This window comes from Musca vetustissima, unplaced genomic scaffold (genome assembly GCF_032173495.1).
Source record: "Musca vetustissima isolate MV318-11 ecotype Yass unplaced genomic scaffold, APGP_CSIRO_Mvet_v1 utg2072, whole genome shotgun sequence".
Lineage (NCBI taxonomy): Eukaryota > Metazoa > Arthropoda > Insecta > Diptera > Muscidae > Musca > Musca vetustissima.
Window position 1 is genome coordinate 713,460 of NW_026886532.1, and position 23,552 is coordinate 737,011.

The following is a 23,552-nucleotide window of genomic DNA, read 5'->3' on the forward strand; positions in this document are numbered from 1 at the left end:
AATATTATTTCCAAGTCAAATGGCGGATTTATAGAGCCTAAATGTGGCTCCAAGATGAAGTTGCTGTCCTACCATCGCGCTTAAAGGATAAACAAGGCCAACGTCATTTGTGTTTAATTGCGTGTAGAGTTGAGAATCTAATGGGCAGAATTATGGCATTACAAATGGCAAATAATGTTGTCATACTCGAAGAGAGATACTTGCAAGTTTTGTCAGGTAGAAAAATAATGGGAAGTTAGAGGTTGCTAAAAAATAAAAAATACAGACAAAAATTTCTTAAAATGTTTTCAAAAAATCCAATTAAACCCCGAGAACACTTTTTTCTAAAGAAAAAAATTCCTCAGGTCCCTGAGGACACTTTTTTGCTATAGAAAAAAATTCTTCAGGTCCTGAGGATACTTTTTTCTGTAGAAAAAACAAATTCCTCAGGTCTCTGAGGACACTTTTTTCTATAGAAAAAAATTCCTCAGGTCCCTGAGGACACTTTTTGCTATAGAAAAAAATTTCTCAGGTCCCTGAGGACACTTTTTTCTATAGAAAAAAATTCCTCAGGTCCCTGAGGACACTTTTTTCTATAGAAAAAAATTCCTCAGGTCCCTGAGGACACTTTTTTCTATAGAAAAAAATTCCTCAGGTCCCTGAGGACACTTTTTTGCTATAGAAAAAAATTCCTCAGGTCCCTGAGGACACTTTTTTCTATAGAAAAAAATTCCTCAGGTCCCTGAGGACACTTTTTTCTATAGAAAAAATTCCTCAGGTCCCTGAGGACACTTTTTTCTATAGAAAAAAATTCCTCAGGTCCCTGAGGACACTTTTTTTCTATAGAAAAAAATTCCTCAGGTCCCTGAGGACACTTTTTTCTATAGAAAAAAATTCCTCAGGTCCCTGAGGAAAAAAACACTTTTTTCTATAGAAAAAAATTCCTCAGGTCCCTGAGGACACTTTTTTCTATAGAAAAAAATTCATCAGACCTCAGTTACATGTTTGAGGACACTTTTTTTCTATAGAAAAAAATTCCTCAGGTCCCTGAGGACACTTTTTTCTATAGAAAAAAATTCCTCAGGTCCCTGAGGACACTTTTTTCTATAGAAAAAAATTCCTCAGGTCCCTGAGGACACTTTTTTCTATAGAAAAAAAATGTTCAGGTCCCTGAGGTAATTTTTTTCTATAGAAAAAAATCCTCAGGTCCCTGAGGACACTTTTTTTCTATAGAAAAAAAATCCTCAGGTCCCTGAGGACACTTTTTTTCTATAGAAAAAAAATCCTCAGGTCCCTGAGGACACTTTTTTTCTATAGACAAAAAAAATCCTCAGGTCATTGGGAACACTTTTTTTCTATAGAAAAAAATTCCTCAGGTCACAGAGGACACTTTTTCCTATAAAAAAAAAAAATGTTCAGGTCCCTGAGGTAATTTTTTTCTATAGAAAAAAATCCTCAGGTCCCTGAGGACACTTTTTTTCTATAGAAAAAAAATCCTCAGGTCCCTGAGGACACTTTTTTCTATTGGAAAAAAATCCTCAGGACCATGAGGACCCTTTTTCTATAGAAAAAAAAATCTGGATACAAAATTTTATTTCCGTTTACCATTTACCGCCCGGAAAAAATCTCAAATAAATGTGGAAATAATTCCTTAGACTAATTTCCTTAAATTAACCCATTAAAAGTACATCAAATTTTTTTCAAAATTTTATGTATAAATTTTGAAAATATACTTAACAACAATCATAATTATGAACTACAAGCCTCGTGTCGAATTGACAACCGGCATCATTTTGCTGGCATACGCAAAAGGAAAACGTATTTCGAATTACCATCTACGTACTGCCAGGTAGTAGTCCGCGCCTTACTGGTCGGATTAGATGAAGCAATTTTAAGCAAAATGAATGAAAGAGAAAAAAATCCAACATCGCGAGAGGAAAATGTCAACATTACTATGCTAATCGAAGTCATTTGACAGTTATTGTAATGTCAAAAAAATGAAATTACCTGATATCAGCGAACGAACAAACGGCGAACGGCAAAATGGCTGACTATGGGCGTCATGGTTTTGGATTATGATGACGACGAAGATGATGGCTGCTGGTTGGCTGGCTGAAGGAGGTGAATCCGGTGTGCTGGCTGGGTGGATGTCATAATCAAAAACTGCTTATGAAATTGCAACTTCGTTAAAAAATTTGAATATTTTAAAAATATCAAAAACCATTTGGAAAAATCCAACAGCGAACAGCAGTGACAGGTGGAGTTGCCTCGCACTTTCCGAAAATGCCTCACTGGAAATCCAACGGATAGAATGGATAAAGAAGCTGACAACAATGTCTTCGAATGATATTTTCAAATAACCATAAAAAAAATATTTTCATTTATTATGGCCAACAACAAGAAACCCCCCAACCACCACCCACCTTGAATGCCACGAAACTAAAATAACGAAAAAGAAATTTGAATATTATGAAAATAATAAACCGCGGCGGGTGAATTAAGAAGTGTGACCATAAATATTCAACTGGCGAACATAAAATGAACGTGGTGGTGGTGGCTCACCTCCATTCGGGCCAGGATGCAGGGCTGTTTCGCTATAGACATGCCTTTATTGCAATGATAGGCTGTACCGCTGAATCGACAAAATTTCCGTTGACACCTTTAGTTGATTTGATTTTCAACTGATTATCCTTGCAAGGGATGGGAGAAAGAGTTAGAAACTACTAACCGGATTGGTAGGTAGTCATATTTTTTATTATCCTATTTTTACAGATAAGTTGATAATAACGATGACGATGGCTGACTGTCACAAATTCGTCAGAATGCTGATTTCATTAATATTTAGATTAGGACACGTTTTATTTTGCCTACTCGCAATTGTCCATGGAAAATAATAGAGGCTATCAAATGCTTATTGTTAATTTTCAGGATTGAAACGGGGCGGAGGTACAAAAGATTAGATTAATGATATACAGAAAAATATTCCACTGAAAAGAAGATTTTATGAGAATCAAATAGGAATATTTAAAAAGTGCTCAAATTTACGCCCAAGACTTCATTTTAGAGGGGTGATGTAAAGGGAAAACACATTCCCCACTAAATTTCACTATATGTCCCCTAACACAAGAAATCGATATATATTATATATAACCATAAAATTAAGGTTACAATTTGAGAATGAAATTATAGTAAAATTTTAATTGGTCAAAATTGAACATTTTTGAATTGAGGTAAATTTTACCCTGAGAATCTCATTTTGGGGTGTTGCAGTAAAGGGAAAAAATATTCTACACTAAATTTCACTATAAGTCACCGAACACAAGAAATCGGTATCTAAAATATTTAACCATAAAATTGTGGAAACAATTTGAGATATAAATTATTGATATATTTTATTTGGTCAACATTAGACATTTTTGAACTGAGGCCAATTTTACCCTGAGAACCTCATTTTAGGGGGTTGTAGTAAATGGACAAAATATTCTCCACTTAATTTCACTATAAGTCACGGAACACAAGAAATCGGTATCTATAAAATATAACCATAAATTTATGAAAACAATTTGGGAATTAAATAAAAGCAATATTTGATTTGGTCAAAATTGAACATTTTTGAGCAGAGGTCTATTTAACCCTGAGAACCTCATTTTAGAGAGTTGATATACAGGAGAAAAATACTCTCCACTAAATTTCACTATAAGTCTTCGACCACAAGAAATCGGTATATATAATATATATCAATCAAATTATGGTAATAATTTGACAATAAAATTAAATCAATATTTTATATGCGATTTTTTATCCGATTTTGAACTGAGGCCATTTTTACCTTCAGTACTTAATTTTATAGGGTTGCAGTAAAGGCACAAAATATTCTACACTAAATTTAGGTCAAATATTCTGCACTAAATACAGGTCACCAACCACAAGAAATCGGTATATATAATATATATCAATAAAATTATGGTAATAATTTGACAATAAAAGTAAATCAATATTTTATATGCAATTTTTTGTCCGATTTTGAACTGAGCCCAATTTTACTTTCAGAACATAATTTTATAGGGTTGTAGTAAAGGCACAAAATATTCTCCGCTAAATTTCACTATAGGTCACCGACCACAAGAAATCGGTGTATATAATAAATAATCATAAAATTATGGTAACAATTTTGGAATTAAGTTATATTATTATTTTATATGATCATTTTTGTTCGATTTTTAACTGAAGCCAACTTTACCCAGAGAACCTCATTTTAGGGTGTTGCAGTAAAGGGACAACATATTCCACACTAAATTTCACTGTAAGTCACGGAACACAAGAAATCGGTATATATAATATATCACCATAAAATTATGAAAACAATTTGGATATTGCATTGAAAATATTTCATATTTGGTTAACTTTGTAAATTTTTCAACAGATTCCAATTTTAGCCTCAGGACTTCATCTTAGAGGGTTGATATATAGGAACAAAATATTCTACGCTAAATTTCACTATATGTCACCGACCACAAGAAATCGGTATCTATAGAATATAACCATATAATTAAGGTTACAATTTGAGAATAAAATTATAGGAATATTTCCTTTCGTCGACATTGGACTTTTTTTTCAAACTGAGACCAATTTTACCCAGAGTGCCTCATTTTAGAGGGTTGATATGAAGGAGCAAAATACTCTCCACTAAATTTCACTATATGTCACGGAACACAAGAAATCGGTATCTATAAAATATAACCATAAAATTATGGGAACAATTTGCGAATTAAATTAAAACATTATTTTACTTGGTCAAAATTCAACATTTTTGAGCTGAGGCCAAATATTCGCTCAAGACTTCTTTTTAGAGGGGTAAAGTAAAGGCACAAAATATTCTACACTAAATTTCAATACGAGTCCCCGACCACAAGAAATCGGTATATGTAATATATAACCATAAAAATAAGGTTACAATTTGAGAATAAAATTATAGCAATAATTTATTTGGTCAACATTGGACAATTTTGAACTGAGGCCAATTTCACCCTGAAAACCTCATTTTAGAGGGTTGATATAAAGGAGCAAAATACTCTCCACTAAATTTTACTATAAGTCACCGACCAGAAGAAATCGGTATATATAATATATATCAATAAAATTATGGTATTAATTTGATAATAAAATTAAATCAATATTTTATATGAAAATTTTTGTCGGATTTTTAACCGAGGTCAGTTTTAGCCTCAAGGCTTCAATTTAGAAGGGTGAAGTGAAGGCACAAAATATTCTCGACTATATTTCACTATAAGTCACCGACCAAAAGAAATCGACATTTATAATATATATCCATAAAATTATGGAAACAATTTTGAAATTAAATTGTAACAATATTTTATGTGGACAACATGGAACAATTTTGAACTGAGGCCAATTTTACCCTCAAGACTTCATTTTAGAGGGGTCACGCGAAGTGACAAAACATTCTCCACAAAATTTCACTATAAATCACCGACCACAAGAAATTTCTATATATAATATATAACCATAAAATTTTAAAAACAATTAGGGAATTACATTGCAAATATTCTCTTCTACCCCTCCCATCTACTTCTCTTCTCTCAACGCCTTACAACCTTTTTTTATTATTACTGTTTACTTTAAATTATCATAATTTTTCATAACGAACGACGAACGAATAAACAGCAACAACAAAACACAAATCCAACCAAACCTAAATCAACAAGACACAACATTTTCGCGTGATGACAATGTTGAAGGTATTCAAAACGCCACCAAACCTATCAAAGAAATTAATGAGGCTGAAAGGTGCAAAAATGACAGCTTCGTGATGCGGCCGGCTATTCTTTTCTGTCGTTCGTTCTGTTCCGTTCATTTCGAAATACCAAGTAAATATAATTAAATAACACTTAAAGAATATGAAAACACAATTTCGCTTTATAGATATTACAAGATAACAAAAACAACATGACAGGATGGGGTAGGAAGTGAAGGGGTTGAAATTATAATCCTTGACTTGATTTCGAATAGTTAGTTGTGAGGTTACAACATTAATTGTTATGCTATGCAAATCGAAAAAGAAAAAAATGCCATAAAATGACAAAAATCATAAAGTTTTGCGCCAAAGGGGGAGGGGACAGGAAATAACAGTAACGTGGAACGTGGGAAAGTTTGGTGGAGATTGTCTTTGCGGGGATGTTTAGGGCAGGACAGACAGAGGAAGAGACAGGTCAGCAAATATTTAACTGGGCTTATAATGTATCCACTGAGATAAGAAGGGGAATTTTTTGAAACATCTTCAGACCTATGGAGGACCTGCTCAAACAAAAAACCTTCGGAGAAGTTTTTCGACATATTTTATTTTGTTAATTTTGTATGTTTTTGAACTGAGACTAATTTGAACATCAATACTTCATTATAGAGGGGTCACTTAAAGGGGCAATATATTCTCCACTAAATTTCACTATAAGTCACCGAACACAAGAAATCGGTATATATAATATGTAACCATAAAATTATGGTAACAGTTTGGCAAATAAAATAAACTACTCTTTATGTACATATTAAAATTGATAGTGATTTTTTAATGATATATTGTATAGCTAGAGAAATCTCCTGGTCGGTGACCTATAGTGAAATTTTATGGAGAATAATTCTCCTATTGACCGCAACCCTCAAAACTGAAGGTTTGGGGGAAATATTGCTTGAAATTGAATAAAGGCCAGAAATAAATATACAAACTAATTTATTATTTATATTCTGAAATCGAAGCTAATTTTTAAGGGGTATATAGTACAGCTAGAGAAATCTCTTGGTCGGTGACCTATTATGAAATTTTGTGGAGAATAATTTTCCCCTTGACTCCAACTCCCAAGAATTGTGGGAAATATTGGGTCAAATTGAAAGAAAGGTCGGAAATTAATAAGGAAATAATATTTTTATCTATATTCCGAAATGTAAGGCGATTTTTAAGGGGTATATAGTATAGTTATATAAATTTCTTGGTCGATGACCTATGGTGAAATTTTATGGAAAATAATTTTTCATTGACCCCAACCCTCAAAAATGAAGTCTTGTGGGAAATATTGACAAAAAATTGCAGAAAGTCAGAAATAAATATAAAAAATAAAATCCGGGTTTTTATTCCGAAAAGTAAGCTAATTTTTGAGAGGTATACAATATTGCTAGAGAAATCTCTTAGTCGATGACCCATAGTGAAATTTTATGGAGAATAATTTTCCCATTGACCGCAACCCTCAAAACTGAAGGTTTGGGGGAAATATTGCTTGAAATTGAAAGAAGGTCTGAAATAAATATAAAAAATAATTTATTTTTTATATTCCGAAATCTAAGCTAATTTTTAAGGGGTATATTGTATAGCTAGAGAAATCTTGTGTTCGATGACCTGTAGGGGAATTTTCTGGAGAATAAATTTTCCATTGACTCCAACCCTCAGAAATGATGTTTTATGGGAAATATTGGCCAAAATTGAAAGAAAGACCAAAAAATTAATATGGAAATAATTTCATATTCATATCCCGAAATCTAAGCTAATTTTTAAGTGGTATATAGTATAGCTAGAAAAATCTCTTGATCGATGACCTGTAGTGAAATGTTACGGAGAATATTTTTTCCTTTGACTCCAGCCCTCGAAAATGAAGTCTTGTGGGAAATATTGGGCAAAACTGAAAGCATCCTATCCTTCCTCACTTTCCTCATCAGTATTTCTTTTTCAGCAAAATTAGTCTTGACAATTGCTATTGTAATTTGCCAAAACCAGTACAGTCACGATGCTATGTAACCTGATGCCACCTCCGCCACAGCTATCACACTTAGACAAATCTCCTCCGCCATACATAGTCCTGATTTGCCATTCCTAAAAAAGAGAGCAATCGAAAAATGCTATTATTATTCCGCTGCATTAACAAAATGAACTACAAAATGACATACCAGAATAGTTGGTGGTGGTGGTGGTCCGGAGGCCAACCTCCACACAGTCTGCTCATCAGCACCAGCAGCAGCATCATCATCGTCAGCATTTGTATTCTTCTTCAAACACAAAAATGCAATTGTTGTTCGTTCATTCATTCGTTCGTTCGTTCCTCAATAACAATAATGATAATAAAAAAGAGTTAAATATTTCGCCCTGCAATGCCTCGCACCAAAATTTTTGACATTCTCTGGCGATTTGTAGCTGTTGTTGTTGCTACAGCTTTTCTTTGGCTTAACAAAATTTTTCGAAAAGCACTTGAAACTTTTTTGTTGTTGTGAAGCTGTCGTGAATTGTAAAAATGTGCGGGGGATCTCCGCTCATCGTCGACTTGGTTTCCTTTCCCTCTTTTTTGCAGTTATGGCTGATTGTCTATGGTTTGGCAATTTGCAGTTCGAGTCCGTTTCGCCAGTTGGCATTCATTAAAAGGAATCAAAGATTTTCGTTTCGTTGTCGTCGTCATCGCCGTTGACGGTAATGAAAGAAATTCCAAAAAGGCTTTTTAATGCGACAAAAGGAAGTCCGTTACTGTCATCACTGCTTGAGTTTTTCGTGGGGTTTTTTTTTTCACCGATACCTCGGGTTTTGTGAGGCAATAGAATGGCGACAGGAAGGGAATTTTCAAAAAAAGTCATAGAAACAAATTTGCAACTTCGATAAACATAGAAGTGAGGAGAGTGAGAGAGAAGCTATTGAATGAGGAGCACCGAGAGAGATAGACCGAGGAGTATTAAAGCAAATTTATTTAGTATTTAAATAGGTATTTTAATATTTAGAAGTTCACTTTTGAGGAAGATCCATTCTATTCTATAAGAGGTCCATTCGAATGTCTCATATGCTAAGGGGTATCGATCTGCATGTTTATATTTAGTAGAAGTATCTTCCTGAGGTCTTAAATTCAATAAAATACTCCTACAGAGGTTTCCGATTCTGAAGGAGACACCTCCGGTGGTTTTCGATAGACCTCCAGAGGGCCCTAGATCGACTTCTACAAGTGTTATTTTCTATAGGAGACTCATCCGCACGGTTATATTTAGAAGAAGATGCTTCAGAGGGGTGTAAATTGAAGAAGAAGATCCATTCGAATCTGAAGGAGGTCCCTTTCACGTTATCATATGCTATGGGGTATCGAACTGCAGGTTTATATTTAGTAGAAGTCTCTTCCTGAAGTCTTAAATTCAAAAAAATACTCATACAGAGGCAAACTCTTCTGAAGGAGACCCATCCGAAGGTCTTCGATAGACCCCTAGATGACCCTCGATATATTTCTATAGGTGTTATTTTATATGGGAGACCCATCCGCCCGGTTATATTTAGTAGAAGGTGCATTCTGAGATCTTCTATCTTATGGGTGACCCTTCTAGAGGTCTTAATAAAGTACTCATCCAAATGCCTCCTCTTCTGAAAGAGACCCATCCGAAGGTCACTTATATGTTTTTATAGAACCGAAGTCGTCCTAAAGGACCTTCGATAAATTTCCAGAAGTGGTTCAAAAGAATAGAATACTCATCCAACGACCTTCCAGTCTATAGAAGATCCGTCTAGATTTTCTTTATTCTAGAAGGTGCATTCTGAGATCTTCTATCTTATGGGTGAACCTTCTAGAGGTCTTATATTTCATAAAGTACTCCTCCAAATGCCTCCTCTTCTGAAAGAGACCCATCCGAAGGTCACTTATAAGTTTTTATAGAACCGAAGTCGATAAATTTCCAGAATTGGTTCAAAAGAATAGAATACTCATCCAACGACCTTCCAGTCTATAGAAGACCCGTCTAGATTTTCTTTATTCTATAAGAGGTCCATACGAAGCTATCCTATCCATTTCCAGTTTTGTTTTTAATTGAAATCGCATCCTGAGGTCTTATATTCTAAAGAAGTCTCTTCCAAAGGTCACATATATTTTTCCATATATACAGAAAACATCCGATGACCTCCAGAGGGACCTCGATAGACCTCCACAGATATTATTTTTAAAAAGAGCCATCCGCACGATTATATTCAGTAGAATAAGGAATCTGAGATCTTATATCTTATGGGAGACCTTTCCAGAGTTCTTATATTCTATAAATTACTCCTTCAGAGGTTTCCGATTTTGAAGGAGACGCATCCGGTGGTTACCTATAATTTTTTATACAACCGAAGACAACCGTCGAAGGTCTGAGAAGGCTCTTATACTCTATGGAGAACTTTGTTGAACCTCTTCAATTGTGAAGGAAATTTTTAAGAATCTTTAGAATCCTATTGAAGACCTCCGAGAGCATCTTATATTTCACAGAGCCCCATATTCCATAAGAGGCCCCATATATTCCTTAGTAGGCACCTATCTTATAGGTAACACTTCAGACTCAAGTCATTACCCTTGCTTACCGAAGTCCACTTCTTAGATGCAGTGGCCTCCTATGCCATAAAACACTTCTACGAAGTTCATATGATACATGCGAAGCTTCTCTATTCGATTGGAGAGCTCTACGAAACATTTTGGACCCAACTCATTACCAAAGAAGTGCTTATTGAAGCTCTTCTATAGATGCTGAGGCCTCTTATTTCATCAAACAACCCGACGAAGCGGTTATATTGCATAAAAACCTGTACGAAGCATTTCTATTCTATAGAAGACACATACGAAGTTTTTTCTATTTAATTGGAGAGCTCTATGAAAAATTTGAGACACAAGTCATTACCAAAGAAGTGATTACCGAACCCATTATATAAATTCTGTGGCCTTATATTTCATAAAACATCCGGACGAAGCATAATAACCTCTATGAAGCTGTTCTATTCCATAGTAGGCACATACGAAGCTTTTTATATTCGATTGGAGAGTTCTGTGAAAGATTTTAGACTTAAGACATTACCAAAGAAGTGATTACCGAAGCCCTTCAATAGATGCTGAGGACTCTTATTTTATAAAACATCCCGACGAAAGGGGTTCTTTTGCATAGAAGACACATACGTGGCTTCTATGCAATAGAAGACACATACGTAGCTGTTCTTTTCGATTGAAGAGCTCTAGGAAACATTTTAGACCCAACTCATTACCAAAGAAGTGCTTATAGATGCTAAGGCCTTATATTCATATTTTTTTTATTAATAACTCCGAATAAAGACATTTGGCTATCTTCCCACATTTATTTTTTTCAAAGTTCTTGCCAAAAGATAAGACCGTCATAAAACTGTCAATATCATTGATTCATTATTAGAAGGCTGAGCCAAAACACCATAAACAACCCCCTGACCTGCACCAGAGACTTCCATATTTATGATATCCCAACCACAAATTCTGTGTTAATTCCCAAACAATATTTGCATTTCATACATAATTAATGGCCATAACGGCGGAATGTAGCTGGGCTCTCTACTCCATACAATATTCCCCCGCCTCCTGCTCCTCTTCTTCGTCGTCGTCGTAATCGAAATGAAGTTCAAGTAGACGAAGTATTGGTGTTTAATTGAAGTTTTATCTCACTGAATTTTCGTTTTCTCCATTTAGGCCATAAACCAAAGGTGACTAACACAAATAATAATAATAATAAGCTTAGGGAAATTAGCTAACTACCTCAATGCCGTTCGGCCTGCCCCACCCTCAAATACCTAGCAGATTTTTTACCGAACAACGACGAAATGCTTTATTAATGGCAAATTAAATGTAATAAAAAACAGATGTGCTAACATCGGCATAAAAATTGCCTCCTCCTCCTCCACATTCGGCTGAACTGGCTTCTTCGAACTTCTTGCCGAAAAAAGAAGTTCGCTAAAAAAAGGACAAATGCATTTAGCATTTAATATAACCTGTTACCATCATTTCACCTAGAGCATGGGCAGCAGGTTGTCTTCCGAACAAAATTATAATAATGTCTTTTCAAGAAAAACTTTTTGGTAGTTGTTTTCCTCTTCGTTTCACTTCTGCTTATTGTCCTTGCATTTGCTTTCCAAAAAACGAAATATGACGCCCAGGACAAAATATTATGCAGTTTATCATTTTTATACTGCCATCCATAAGCTACTATAATTTAATACACTAAGTCTGAAATAATGTTTGGCGCACGATGACACCAAATAACAACTTTTTAATGACAATTTGATTTTGCGGAATCAGAGAGCTTTTAAATTCTCCAAAAAATTTACTTTAAAAATCCACGCCGGTTCGCCTTTGACTTCTCTAGAAAATTTACTTTAAAAAATCGCTAAACTTGGAATGACACTTACCGGCAGGTGATACGTGATTTACCATCCATAAATTGACCATTAGCACCCCAACGTCTGGGCATTTCCATAATACAAATACCCTTGGGCCCGGCCAGAGCCAAGAGCGAGCCTTCAATTGAGGCTACTACACGTTCCACTTCAAAGCTGAAGGGTATTGAGGGGACGAGGGTCTGAAAAATAAAATATAAAAAAGTAAATAAAAATCAGTCAAAAGAAAAAAATCTGTGTCAATTTCTTCATATTTTATGTTGGACTTCTACGAAGCTCTCACAATCCATAGAACTCCTCAACGTAGCTGTTGAATTACATAAAACACATTTACGAAGTTCATATATTTCAAAGAAGGCACTAGCGAAACTTTTCTATTTTATAGATAAGCTCTAAGAAACATTTGAGATTCAACTCATTACCAAGGAAGTACTTATGGAAGCCCTTTCATAGATGTAAATACCTCGTAATCCATATAAAACACCTCTACGAAATTCATATATTCCATAAAGGAAATTCCTGAACCGTTTTATTCAGCATAAGATCTCTACGAAATATTTATGACTCAAGTTATTACCAAAGAAGTACTTACGGACTCATTTTTATAGATGTAAAGGCTTCATATTTCCGAATCTTTTCTATAGCTGTAGGGGCCTCCTAATCGATAAAATACGTCTACGAAGTTCATATATTTACTAGAAGTTACATGCGAAACTTTTCTATTCTATAGCAGAACTCTATGAAACACTTGAGACTCACGTCATTACCAAAGAAGGACTTATGGAAGCACTTTAATAGGTGCGAAGCACTCATATACTTCTATACTAATCCATAAAACATCTCTACGAAGCTAATTTATTCCATTGAAGGGATCTGCGAAGAATTTATATTTTATAGCAGAGCTCTATGAATCTTTGTAAGCCCTTTCATAGATGCGAAGGCTTCATATACACCTCTACTAAGCGGTTCTGTTACATAATACACCTCTACGAAGTTCATATATTCCGTAGAGGAGTTCTCTGAACGTTTTTATTAAAGATCTATAAGATCTCTACGAAATATTTTAGACTCAAGTCATTACCATAGCAGTGCTTACTGAAGCTCTTCTAAAGCTGTAGAGGCTCCTAATCCATTAAAACCTCTACAAAGCTGTTTTGTTACATAAAACACCTCTACGCAGCTGTTCTATTCCATGAAGGACACATCCGCAGCTTTTCTATTCTATAGCAGAGCTCTATGAAACATTTTAGACCCATGTTATTTTCAAAGAAGTGCTTTTGGAAGCCCTTCTATGGATGTAGAGATCACTTATTTCATAAAACACCTGTACGAACCTCCATGTACCTTAAAACCACTTCCTGAGCTCTATAATTGCCTTCAAGGTTATGTAATATCTTCAAGGGGTCTGTAATACATTCCAGAAGCTTTTCAAGATATCACAGAAGACCTCTTCTGGCCAATGAAGAGTTTTACTATCCACAGAATATCCCTTTGACTTCTAAAAGTTCTCTTTTGACTTGCAGGCCTTCCGATGACTTCCAGATATTTGTGAGGTATGTAAGACTTTCCAGATGATTTTCAAGATGCCAAAGAAGATCTTTTCTAGTCACATAAGAGCTTTTCTTAGCCACAGAATATTCCTTTTCCCTTCTTTTGACTTACAGGACTTTGATAGGTCTGTAAGACCTTCCAATGCTTCCGCTGATGTTACGGAAGACTTTTTCTGGTCAAGGAAATGTTTACTATCCACAGAATATCCCTTCGTACTTCTAGAACGACTCTTCTGTCTTTTAAGGGCCTGTAATAGATACCATAGGCATGTTAGGCCTTCAGTAGCTACTCAAGATGTGACAGAAGATATTAACTTCCCAAAGATTAGAAGGCTTCTTATGACGTACATGCCTTTCATAGGCTTGTAAGACCTTCTAGAGATTTGTAATACCCACCAAAGGAATGTAAACCCCTGGAAAGATTTTTACGATGCCACAGAAGACCTCTTTTGACAGAAGACCTTCTAGAAGCCTTTTGCCTTACAGTCCTTTCAAAGTTCTGTAAGACCTTCGAGAAATCTGTAAGACTTTCCAGAGGTATGTAGGACTTTCCAGAGGTCTCTGTTCTGATTAACAAGCCTTTGAAAGTTTTGTAATACGTTCCAGAGGTTTCTCAAGATGTCACAAAAGACCTTTTTTGTCCACAAGAGAGGAGTTCTATCCACATACCGAAGGCATATCCTGACCACTTAATAACTCTTCTGGGAACAGAAGAACTCTTCGTATCGTATGAAAGGTCTCCTAAAGCCGCAGACGACTGACATTCTCTGGTCACTAACGCCTTTTTGAGACCATAGAAATTCTCTAAAGGGCACAGAAAGCCTCCCATTAAGGGAACAGACATAAGAGGAACGAAGAGGGTCACTAGAAGACATCCTCAGGCCGCAGAAGGACTCCTTCCAGACAACAGAAGGCCTCTTTGGTTCATAGAAGACATCCTCTGGCCACAGAAGACTTCTTGAGGCCATATAAGGTATTTCTAGGCCGCAGAAGGCTTCTATTTCAGACACCAGAAAGTGTCTTATATTCATAAAAGGCCTTCGCCGGTAACAGAAATCTATTTGAGGCCATAGAAGTTCTCCAAAAGGCACAGAAGGCCTCATAGGGCCACAGAGGACCCCTTTTGGCCACAGAAGGCTTCCTATTCAAGCAACATAAGTCCTTTTTTGTCCACAGAACACATCCTCTGGCCACAGCAGATTTTTTTGTGGTCATAGATGATGTCTCTTTTGTCCATAGAAGATCTCTTAAGGTCACAAATGACCTACTTCCCTTCTAGTGGAAATAGAAGGCCATAGCCACATAAAAGTATTTTGTGCACCCCAAATGATTTCTAATGGCCGATAAGGTATCTTCGATGTTCATTTGGCTTCTTCTTCCGACCATTTTGTGGCCATAGAAGATCTGTTAAGGCCATTGGAGGTACGTTAAGGCCATTGGAGGTATGTTAAGGCCATAGAATACCTTTTTCAGGCAACAGAAGGTCTCATCTGTCCGCAGAAGTCTTCTTCTGCTCAGAAAGCCTAATGTGGTTTATCTGCACCTCAAATGACCTCTATCACCCTGATTAGACCTCTTCGATCTTCTTTCGGTAATCCGAAGAGTATAGTAGATTTTGTAGAACCTTTCTTTAGGTTTTCTGGAAAGATTTTTATTCCGCAGAGAAAACAACCTTCCTACTCCCTTTGCTCTAAATAGGATCTAATCAAACCTCGTAGTTTAAAAAATGATATCCAAATTTTTTTGTTAGGCAATTCTGAGGACGTGTGAGTAATAAAAAAAATATGACCCTGATAACAATTGACAAATAACCTCTTCTCGAAGTATTTCTGAAAAAATATTCCACATAAGATGCCAATCTTATTTGTTTAGAATGTCCACAAATAAAAAAGTCCTTTCACGTAAGGACATTACGATTTACACTTCGTAATAAATGAACGGATAAAGAAGAGAATAAAATAAAAAATTTCGTAATGAACAAGAAGTCTAAGAAGACATAAAAAAATGTTTTGCTGATATGATGACTTCGAAGAGTAAAAGAATTACAAACGATGTATTGTTTCGTTGCGGAATTTCTGAGAAGAGGGGGAGGGAGAGTCCTTTGAATAATACACACATGTGTGAGTATGTTGTGTGGCGGAGGACTTGATAATTAGATGCGAACAAAAGTTTAATATTATTTATAATAATCTTCTGCTACTTCGGCATCGTGGTCTGCTTTAGAAAACGAAGAAGAAGAGGAGGAGGAGGAAAAAAACTTAGATATGAAGAAAACTCGCCACATTATTGTTGAAATACTACGGACACTGATATCGTTCTGAAGGAGGACGAGGACAATGTTTTACAAGTTAAGTAATTGTCATAAAAGTCAACCAAGTATCTCTGCTCATATGGCGGATTCGTGCCTCTATGCATAATAATTAATTCTATGTGAACGCTACTACTTTGGTACGCAGGATATGTGAATGGGGATCATTCATTCCCCCACAAGAGTTTGAGGAGAAGCACCATAGCCACCATCATCAGTGGCAGCAGGAGCAGCAGCGAGAGCAATAAGCAAGGCGTTAAATGTATATTCAGGATAAGGTTACATGACTTTGGCATTATTTCATGCTTATCTTGAGTAATTAAGACGCCTGCTTGTTGTTGTACGAGTTCACAACAACAACAAGAGAAAGTATTTTAATTATAGAAAAATATTTACAATAATATATAACAAAAACAGTTTTTTAGTAGAGGACATAGAAGCGGAGTATGTACTGAGTTGTCAGGATACAGCAAAGAATTTTTGACTATTCAAATTTAAACAAGATAAGCAATCTCTAAAAAAATATATATATTTGAAGCTATAAAGTAGTTCTCTGGAGGTGAAAATCTTGGCTCCAAATAAAATCTCTCCTAACATCTCTTCCAATTTTTAGCTTCGAAAATAATTGTTTTCTAAAAAAAGAATCGGTTCGGTAAGGTATTTCTAGCAAAATAAGGAGTTCGGTAAGGACTTCTTGTTAATAGAATACAGGGAAAAGGTCCTTGTTGATTCGCGGAATAATTTTCCTTTTTACGGTAAACATCTACGAATCTTTTCTGACCTACAAAAATACATTTTCAGATTAAAATAGTTCCGAATAGCAATTTGTCTATGAAAGAAGCGGTTCGGTAAGGTATTTTAAGCAAAATAAGGCGCTCGGTAAGTACTTCTTGTCGATAGAAGACCATCAGTAAGATGAAATAGACTTGCGGAACTTCTACGAAGTTGTTAAGCAAATTTTCAGCTTAGAACAGTTCCGAATAACATTTTTTCTAGGAAAGAAGCAATTCGGTAAGGTATTTAAAGCAAAATAAGGGGTTCAGTAAGTACTTATTTGGAATAAAATACATGCAGAAGCTTCTTGTTGACTAGCGGATCACTTCTCCCTATTCTGATAAACCTCTACAATGTTGTTGTATCCCATAAAAAAACACTTACTACTTAGAACAGCTTTGAATAGAAGGTATTTAAAGGGTTCTGTAAGCACTTCTTGGGAATAGAAGGCCATCAGAAGGATAAAATAGACTTGCGTAACAATTTTTCGCTTTATGATAAACCTCTTCGAAGCCGTTCTACCCTACAAAAATTAATTTTTAGCTTAGAACAGCTCCAAATATATATTTTTCTAGGAAAGAAGTGGTTCGGTAAGGCATTTTAAGCAAAATAAGGGGTTCGGTAAGGACTGCCCAATATTCCCATTATACTTAATTGTAGAGGGTTGGTGGAAAGGGAAGAAATGTTCTACAGAAAATTCCACTATGGGTCACCGACCACGAAGTTTCTCTAGCTAGCACTATATATCCATTAAAATCGGGTCACATTCGGATATCTTACAAAGAAATTTAAAAATTAAACAAAATTTAAGTTTCACCCCAAATTATACCAAATTCTCGCACAATCCCTCGTTTTAATAGCAAGGTGTAAAGGGAAGAAATAGTCTGCAGAAAATTCCAATATGGGTCTTCAAAGAACACATTTTTTTAGCTATTGTATATATCCATTAAAAATCGGTTCGAAGTTGGGTATATTTAGAAAAGTACTGAATAAATTAAGCAAATCATGGTTTTCCCCAATTTTTGGCAGAATCTCCCGCATTGCTTTATTGTATAGGATTGGTGTAAAGGGAAGAAATGCTCTACAGAAAATTCCACTATGGGTCACCGACCACGAAGTTCTCCTAGCTACACTATATAACCATTAAAAATAGGGTTACATTTGGATATCTAACAAAGAAATGTAAAAATGAAGCCAATTTCTGATTTTTGCCACAGAATCCCACATTTTAGAGAACAGATGTACAGGAAAGAAATGCTCTACACAAAATTTCATTATTGATCACCGACCACGAAATTTCTCTAACTCTGCTATATAGAAATTAAAAATCGGTTCAAAGTTGGGTATATTTAGAAAGGACTGAAAAAATGAGGCAAATCATTGTTTTACCCAAATTACAGCAAAATCTGACACAATCCCACATTTTACAGGCGAGGTCTATAGGGAAGAAATATTCTACAGAAAATTCCACTATGGGTCACCGACCACGAAGTTCTCCTAGCTACACTATATAGACATTAAAAATAGGGTTACATTTGGATATCTAACAAAGAAATGTAAAAATAAAGCCAATTTCTGATTTTTGCCCCAAATTATGCCAAAATCTCCCATAATCTTACATTTTAGAAAACAGGTGTAGAGGGAAGAAATGCTCTACACAAAATTTCATTATTGATCACCGGCCACGAAATTTCTCTAACTCTGCTATATAGAAATTAAAAATCGGTTCAAAGTTGGGTATATTTAGAAAGGACTGAAAAAATGAGGCAAATCATTGTTTTACCCAAATTACATCAAAATCTGCCACAATCCATCATTGTAGACGCCAGGTGTTGAGGGAAGAAATAATCTACAGAAAATTCCACTATGGGTCACCTACCACGAAGTTTCTCTAGCTACACTATATAGCCCTTAAAATTCGAATCACATTTGGATATCTAACAAAGAAATGTAATTATGAAGAAAATTTCCGATTTTTCCCCAAAGTATGCCAAAATCTCCCCCAAACCCGCATTTGAGGGCGAATGAGTAAAGGGACGAAATATTCTACAGAAAATTCCACTATGGGTCACCGACCACGAAGTTTCTCTAGGTACACTATATAGACATTAAAAATTGGTTCGAAGTTGTGTATACATATTAAGAAAAAGACTGAAAAACTAAATCAAATATTGTTTTCCCCCAAAAGAGGCCAAAATCTCCCCCATACCCTCATTTGAGAGGCAAGGTGTAAAGGGAAGAAATCTTCTACAGAAAATTTCACTATGGGTCACCGACCACGAAGTTTCTCTAGCTACACTATATGACCATTAAAATCGTCTCAAATCTATTAATTTAGAAAAAATTGAAGGTTTTCCTTAGGAAAAACAAAAATCAGGCCTTCAGTTTTGTTTACAGAAAAAAATTAAATTCTGTAGACCAAGTCCATTTATTCAATGGCAGAGAAAACACCTTTGGAGTACCTTAGTTCGGAATAATCATTAAGTTTCCATTATATATTTAATAGTGTAATCATTTTCTGGTTTCATCGTTCCATCGTAATAAAAACCCTTCTGCGGAACATTGTGAAATAATAAAATTTTGTTACAACCATTTCAATTGCCGAATAACTAACAAGTCATTTGCGGAGCGTGTTCATTAGCAGGTGAAATCGTAAACCCCACGTCATTTTTTGTATTTGCCAAAGTCATTATTATTGACAATAACTCGTTCTATGCATAAAAGATGGGAGAGAAAGTCATTACACGTATGTACCTATACACATACGAGCATCCACCATCAGGATCATTACACATATGCCAGGATAATTTAATGGCTGTTCTGATAAAGGATGTGCGTTTTTCACAGGAAAGAATAGACTGGTGGCATCTTCAGTCAGTTCAGTTCAGCTCATATGCATAGTTGGCCATATCATATTTTATTGTAGCCTGAACTATGATTCTCTCGCCTCGTCGAACCCACCCCGACCACATCTCATCCTTCATTCAATGGCATCTATTCCGCTGTAATATGGTATCTGTTTATGGCTTTTTAACAATTAACCAGAAAATGTTAATGTAAAATTATAATTATGTTACAACAACAACAACAACGACAGGCAGCAGCAACATTTGTTAATTTAAAACCCAGATCTTCGGCGGAAGGGGCTTTTAAGGCAGGGTAAAATTTTACCAGGTGAAATGCTCATTTGTTGTTCAATTAAAAAAAAGAAAATTATAAGACGTCGCTATTTGGCCATTTATTTACGCATACGACCAAAAAAAGAATCCTTGTATCCTCCTAACACTTCGTGGTCCCCGAAGTAATAAATATAAAAACAGCCCCCCAAAAAAATAGGCTATAAAATTTTCAACAGAATCTCATTTATGTCACATTTGGAAATTTTACATTACATTTTTACTCCTTTCAATTTTAGCACATACGGAATCTTCGTGTCGGCATTGATGACAATAGACAGTGGGTTAATGTGAAATGTATGGCCTCCAGTAAGGTATTTAATGTGAAAATGGAGTTCGGTAAGCACTTGTGGATAAAAAGAAGGACCTTGGTAAGCACTTCTGAAGAAAAAGGAGGACTTCGTATTTATAGAAGGACATTTCGGATTGAGACATGGAGTACCTTCGGAAAGGCCTTCTATGGTATACCACACCTTTCCGAAGACCACCTTCGGATCAGAAGATCGTTTGGTTCGTTTTGGAGAATTTTCTGGGTGAAGAGAATAAGATCGATAAGGTATTCTAAGAAGAAAAATTAGCTATTCGAAAATGTATTTTTGTATAATCGTAACATCTCGAACATTTTTATTTGGTAAGCACTTCTGGAAAAAAGGAGGACTTCGTATTTATAGAAGGACATTTCGGACTGTGACATGGAGTACCTTCGGAAAGGCCTTTTATGGTATACCACACCTTTCCGAAGACCACCTTCCGATCAGAAAATCGTTTTAAGAATTTTCTGTGTGAAGAGAATAAATTCGGTAATGTATTCTAAGGAGAAAAATGAGCTATTCAAAAATATATTTTTGTGTAATCGTTACCTCCCGAACATTTTTATTTGGAATATCGGGCATTCGGAAACGAATTATGAGACAAGGAGATTAAGAGAATGCATCCGCAAGGGCATTCTATACAAGGGAATGCCTTCGGTAAGGTATTATAAAAACAAATAAGCCATTCGGAAAGGTATTTTGTGTAATAGAAGACTTTCAGTGGAATCGGAACCTCCGAAAAAATCTCTATTTGAGTAACTAAAGGCTGTGCAGGAGAATGTATTCTGTAAGGTCTGCGGTAGATAAAAAGGACTTCGGAAATGTCTAAAGTAGAACAATAGGCCTTGGGAAGTTAACCGTTTAAAAGGTTCTTACGGCATAGAAGTCGTTCGGAAATATTTTTGTGAGGAATGGAAGATATTTGAAAGGCCTTATATACTAGAGAATGTATTCGGTAAGGTATTCTAAGGATAAAGGAAGGAGAAGACGTTCGGTGGAATCGGAACCTCATTTGAGGAATAGAAGGCTCTTTTGAGCTTGAGCTATGCCATTTGAACCTTTTGAAAGGTTCTCTCTGGAATATAAGTCGTTCGAAACGAACTTTTGAAACATGTATAGGGTTTGTCAGGCCATTCTATACAAGAGAATGCCTTCGGTAAGGTATTCTGTGAAATAAGAAGCCATTCGGGAAGTTATTTTGTATAAGAGAATATTTTTTATGGAAGCCGAACTTCCGGAAAATCTCTATTTGAGGAACAGAAGGACTTGTTGTACAAAAGAAGGTATTGAGTAAGGTGGTCGGTGGAATTTAAGGCCTTCTGAAATATCTTTTGTGAAATATAATGTCTGCAAAAAGGTCCTCTGTGAAATCGACGCTCTCTGGAAGATATTCTGTGTAATGGAATGCATTAAAACATTCCTTACATCTTACATGTCATAGAAGTCGTTTGATAATATCTTTTCCGTATTAGAGGACATTCGGAATGGTCTTCTGCATACCACAAGACCTTCGACAATGTCTATCGTAGTAGAGAATGCCTTCATTAAAGTCTAGAATTTCTTCGGAGGGGACTTCTGAAGAATCGAAGCCTTCGGAAAGGTTTTCGATAAAATACAAATCTTTCAGAGAAGTTTTGAAGTTCTCCAGGGCAATAGAAGATATGCTGGAGAATCGATAGCCCTGTGAAATATTTTATATGGAATACAAGAACTTCGAAAATGGTTTCTGCGTGAAAGAATGTCTTCGGTAAGGTATTCAAGGGAATAGGAGGCGTTCGGAAAGGTATTTATTCGAATGTCTCCAGGGCAATCGAAGATCTTCTGGAAATCAAAAGCCCTGTGAAATATTTTATATGAAATAGAGAACTTCGGAAATGCTTTCTGAGTGAAAGAATGACTTCTGTAAGGTTTTTAATGGAATAGAAGGTATTCGGAAAGGCCGTTTGAGAAATAAAAGGCATTTGGAAGTTCTCCAGGGCAATGGAACATATTCTGTGGAATCGAAATAACCTGTGGAATATTTTATATGAAATAGGAGAACTTCGGAAATGATTTCTGTATGAAAGAATGACATCTGTAAGGTCTTCAAGGGAATATAAGGCATTCAGAAAGGTCCTTTAAGGAATTAAAGGCCTTTGGAAGTTCTCCAGAGCTTCCGGGGAATCTAAATACCCTCTGGAATATTTTATATGGCATAGTAGATAATCGGAAATGTTATCTGTGTGAAGGAATGACTTCGGTAAGCTCTTCTGTGGTATAGAAGTCATTCGGAGGGAGGAAGTAAAAAAGGTTTTAGAAATGCTTTCAAGTAATGGAAGAACTTCTCGGGAATCGGTATAACCCGTGGAGTATTTTTTATGGAATAGGAGATGTTCGAAAATGTTCTCCGTGTGAAAGAATGACTTCGATAAGGTCTTCTGCGCAATAGAAACCATTCGGAAAGGCCTTTTGTAGAATCATAAGGCTTGTAGGACATTTTATATGGAATTGTAGAACTTCGGAAATGATTTCTGGTTGAAATGACTTTGATAAAATCTTCTTCGATATATAAGGGCCTCGGAAAGGTCTTCTATGGTCTTTGGAAGGCTTTCTAAAGCGTGATGCTACCCTTCTATGGAATCGAAATCCTTGCGAAAGATTTATTCGGAATTATTTTTAGAGGGATAGAAGGCCTCCAAAGAAGTCTTTTGTAAATGAGAATTCGTCCGAATGTTGTGAAGGCCATGAAATGTTTTCCTAGTTCTGCGGTGTATATAAGGCAATCGAACTTGGCATACGTAACCAATCGAAAACCCTTCTATTATATAGCATACCTTCAGGAAGGTTTAAATGTCTCTTGCATTATTTTCTAACCACTGTCCTCCCGAAAAAAAAAATTATTGCCCATTATCAAGTATGGGAGGTCTTCGTATGCCCTCATAAGGTTAGGCCACCAAAAATTACGTACACTTCGTTGTCATTTTGGTGTATTACGACTTTTATTGAGTACGTGAATATTATCAGGATGATGGCGATGATAATGATGAGGATGCGATGCGACCATATGTAGGTTTCCTCCTCCCAGCTGCAGGAATACTAAAGGCCATTCGAAGGGAAATGTTATTGATGCCAAAAACTAGTAGCAGTTAGCTGTGGTGTTACGTTAAACAAACAAAATAATAAAACGAATGACTCCGTTCCATTTTGGATGAGGATAGTAGATGGTTGGAGGGGGGTGGGGAAAGGATGGCCATCCAATAATGTTGAGAGCCGCACTCAAGTGTTTCTGCG

At 35.8% G+C, this 23,552-nt stretch overlaps 1 protein-coding gene across 1 annotated transcript in view; it reads right to left on the minus strand.

Annotated features, from left to right (window-relative positions):
- LOC133334029 (nuclear pore complex protein Nup88-like) overlaps positions 1 to 23,552 on the minus strand; it is a 57,548-nt gene that overhangs the window by 29,699 nt on the left and 4,297 nt on the right. The window contains exon 2 of the mRNA XM_061542329.1: positions 12,176 to 12,345. Coding sequence (XP_061398313.1) covers positions 12,176 to 12,345 — 170 coding nt within the window. The remainder of the gene's footprint in view (positions 1 to 12,175; positions 12,346 to 23,552) is intronic.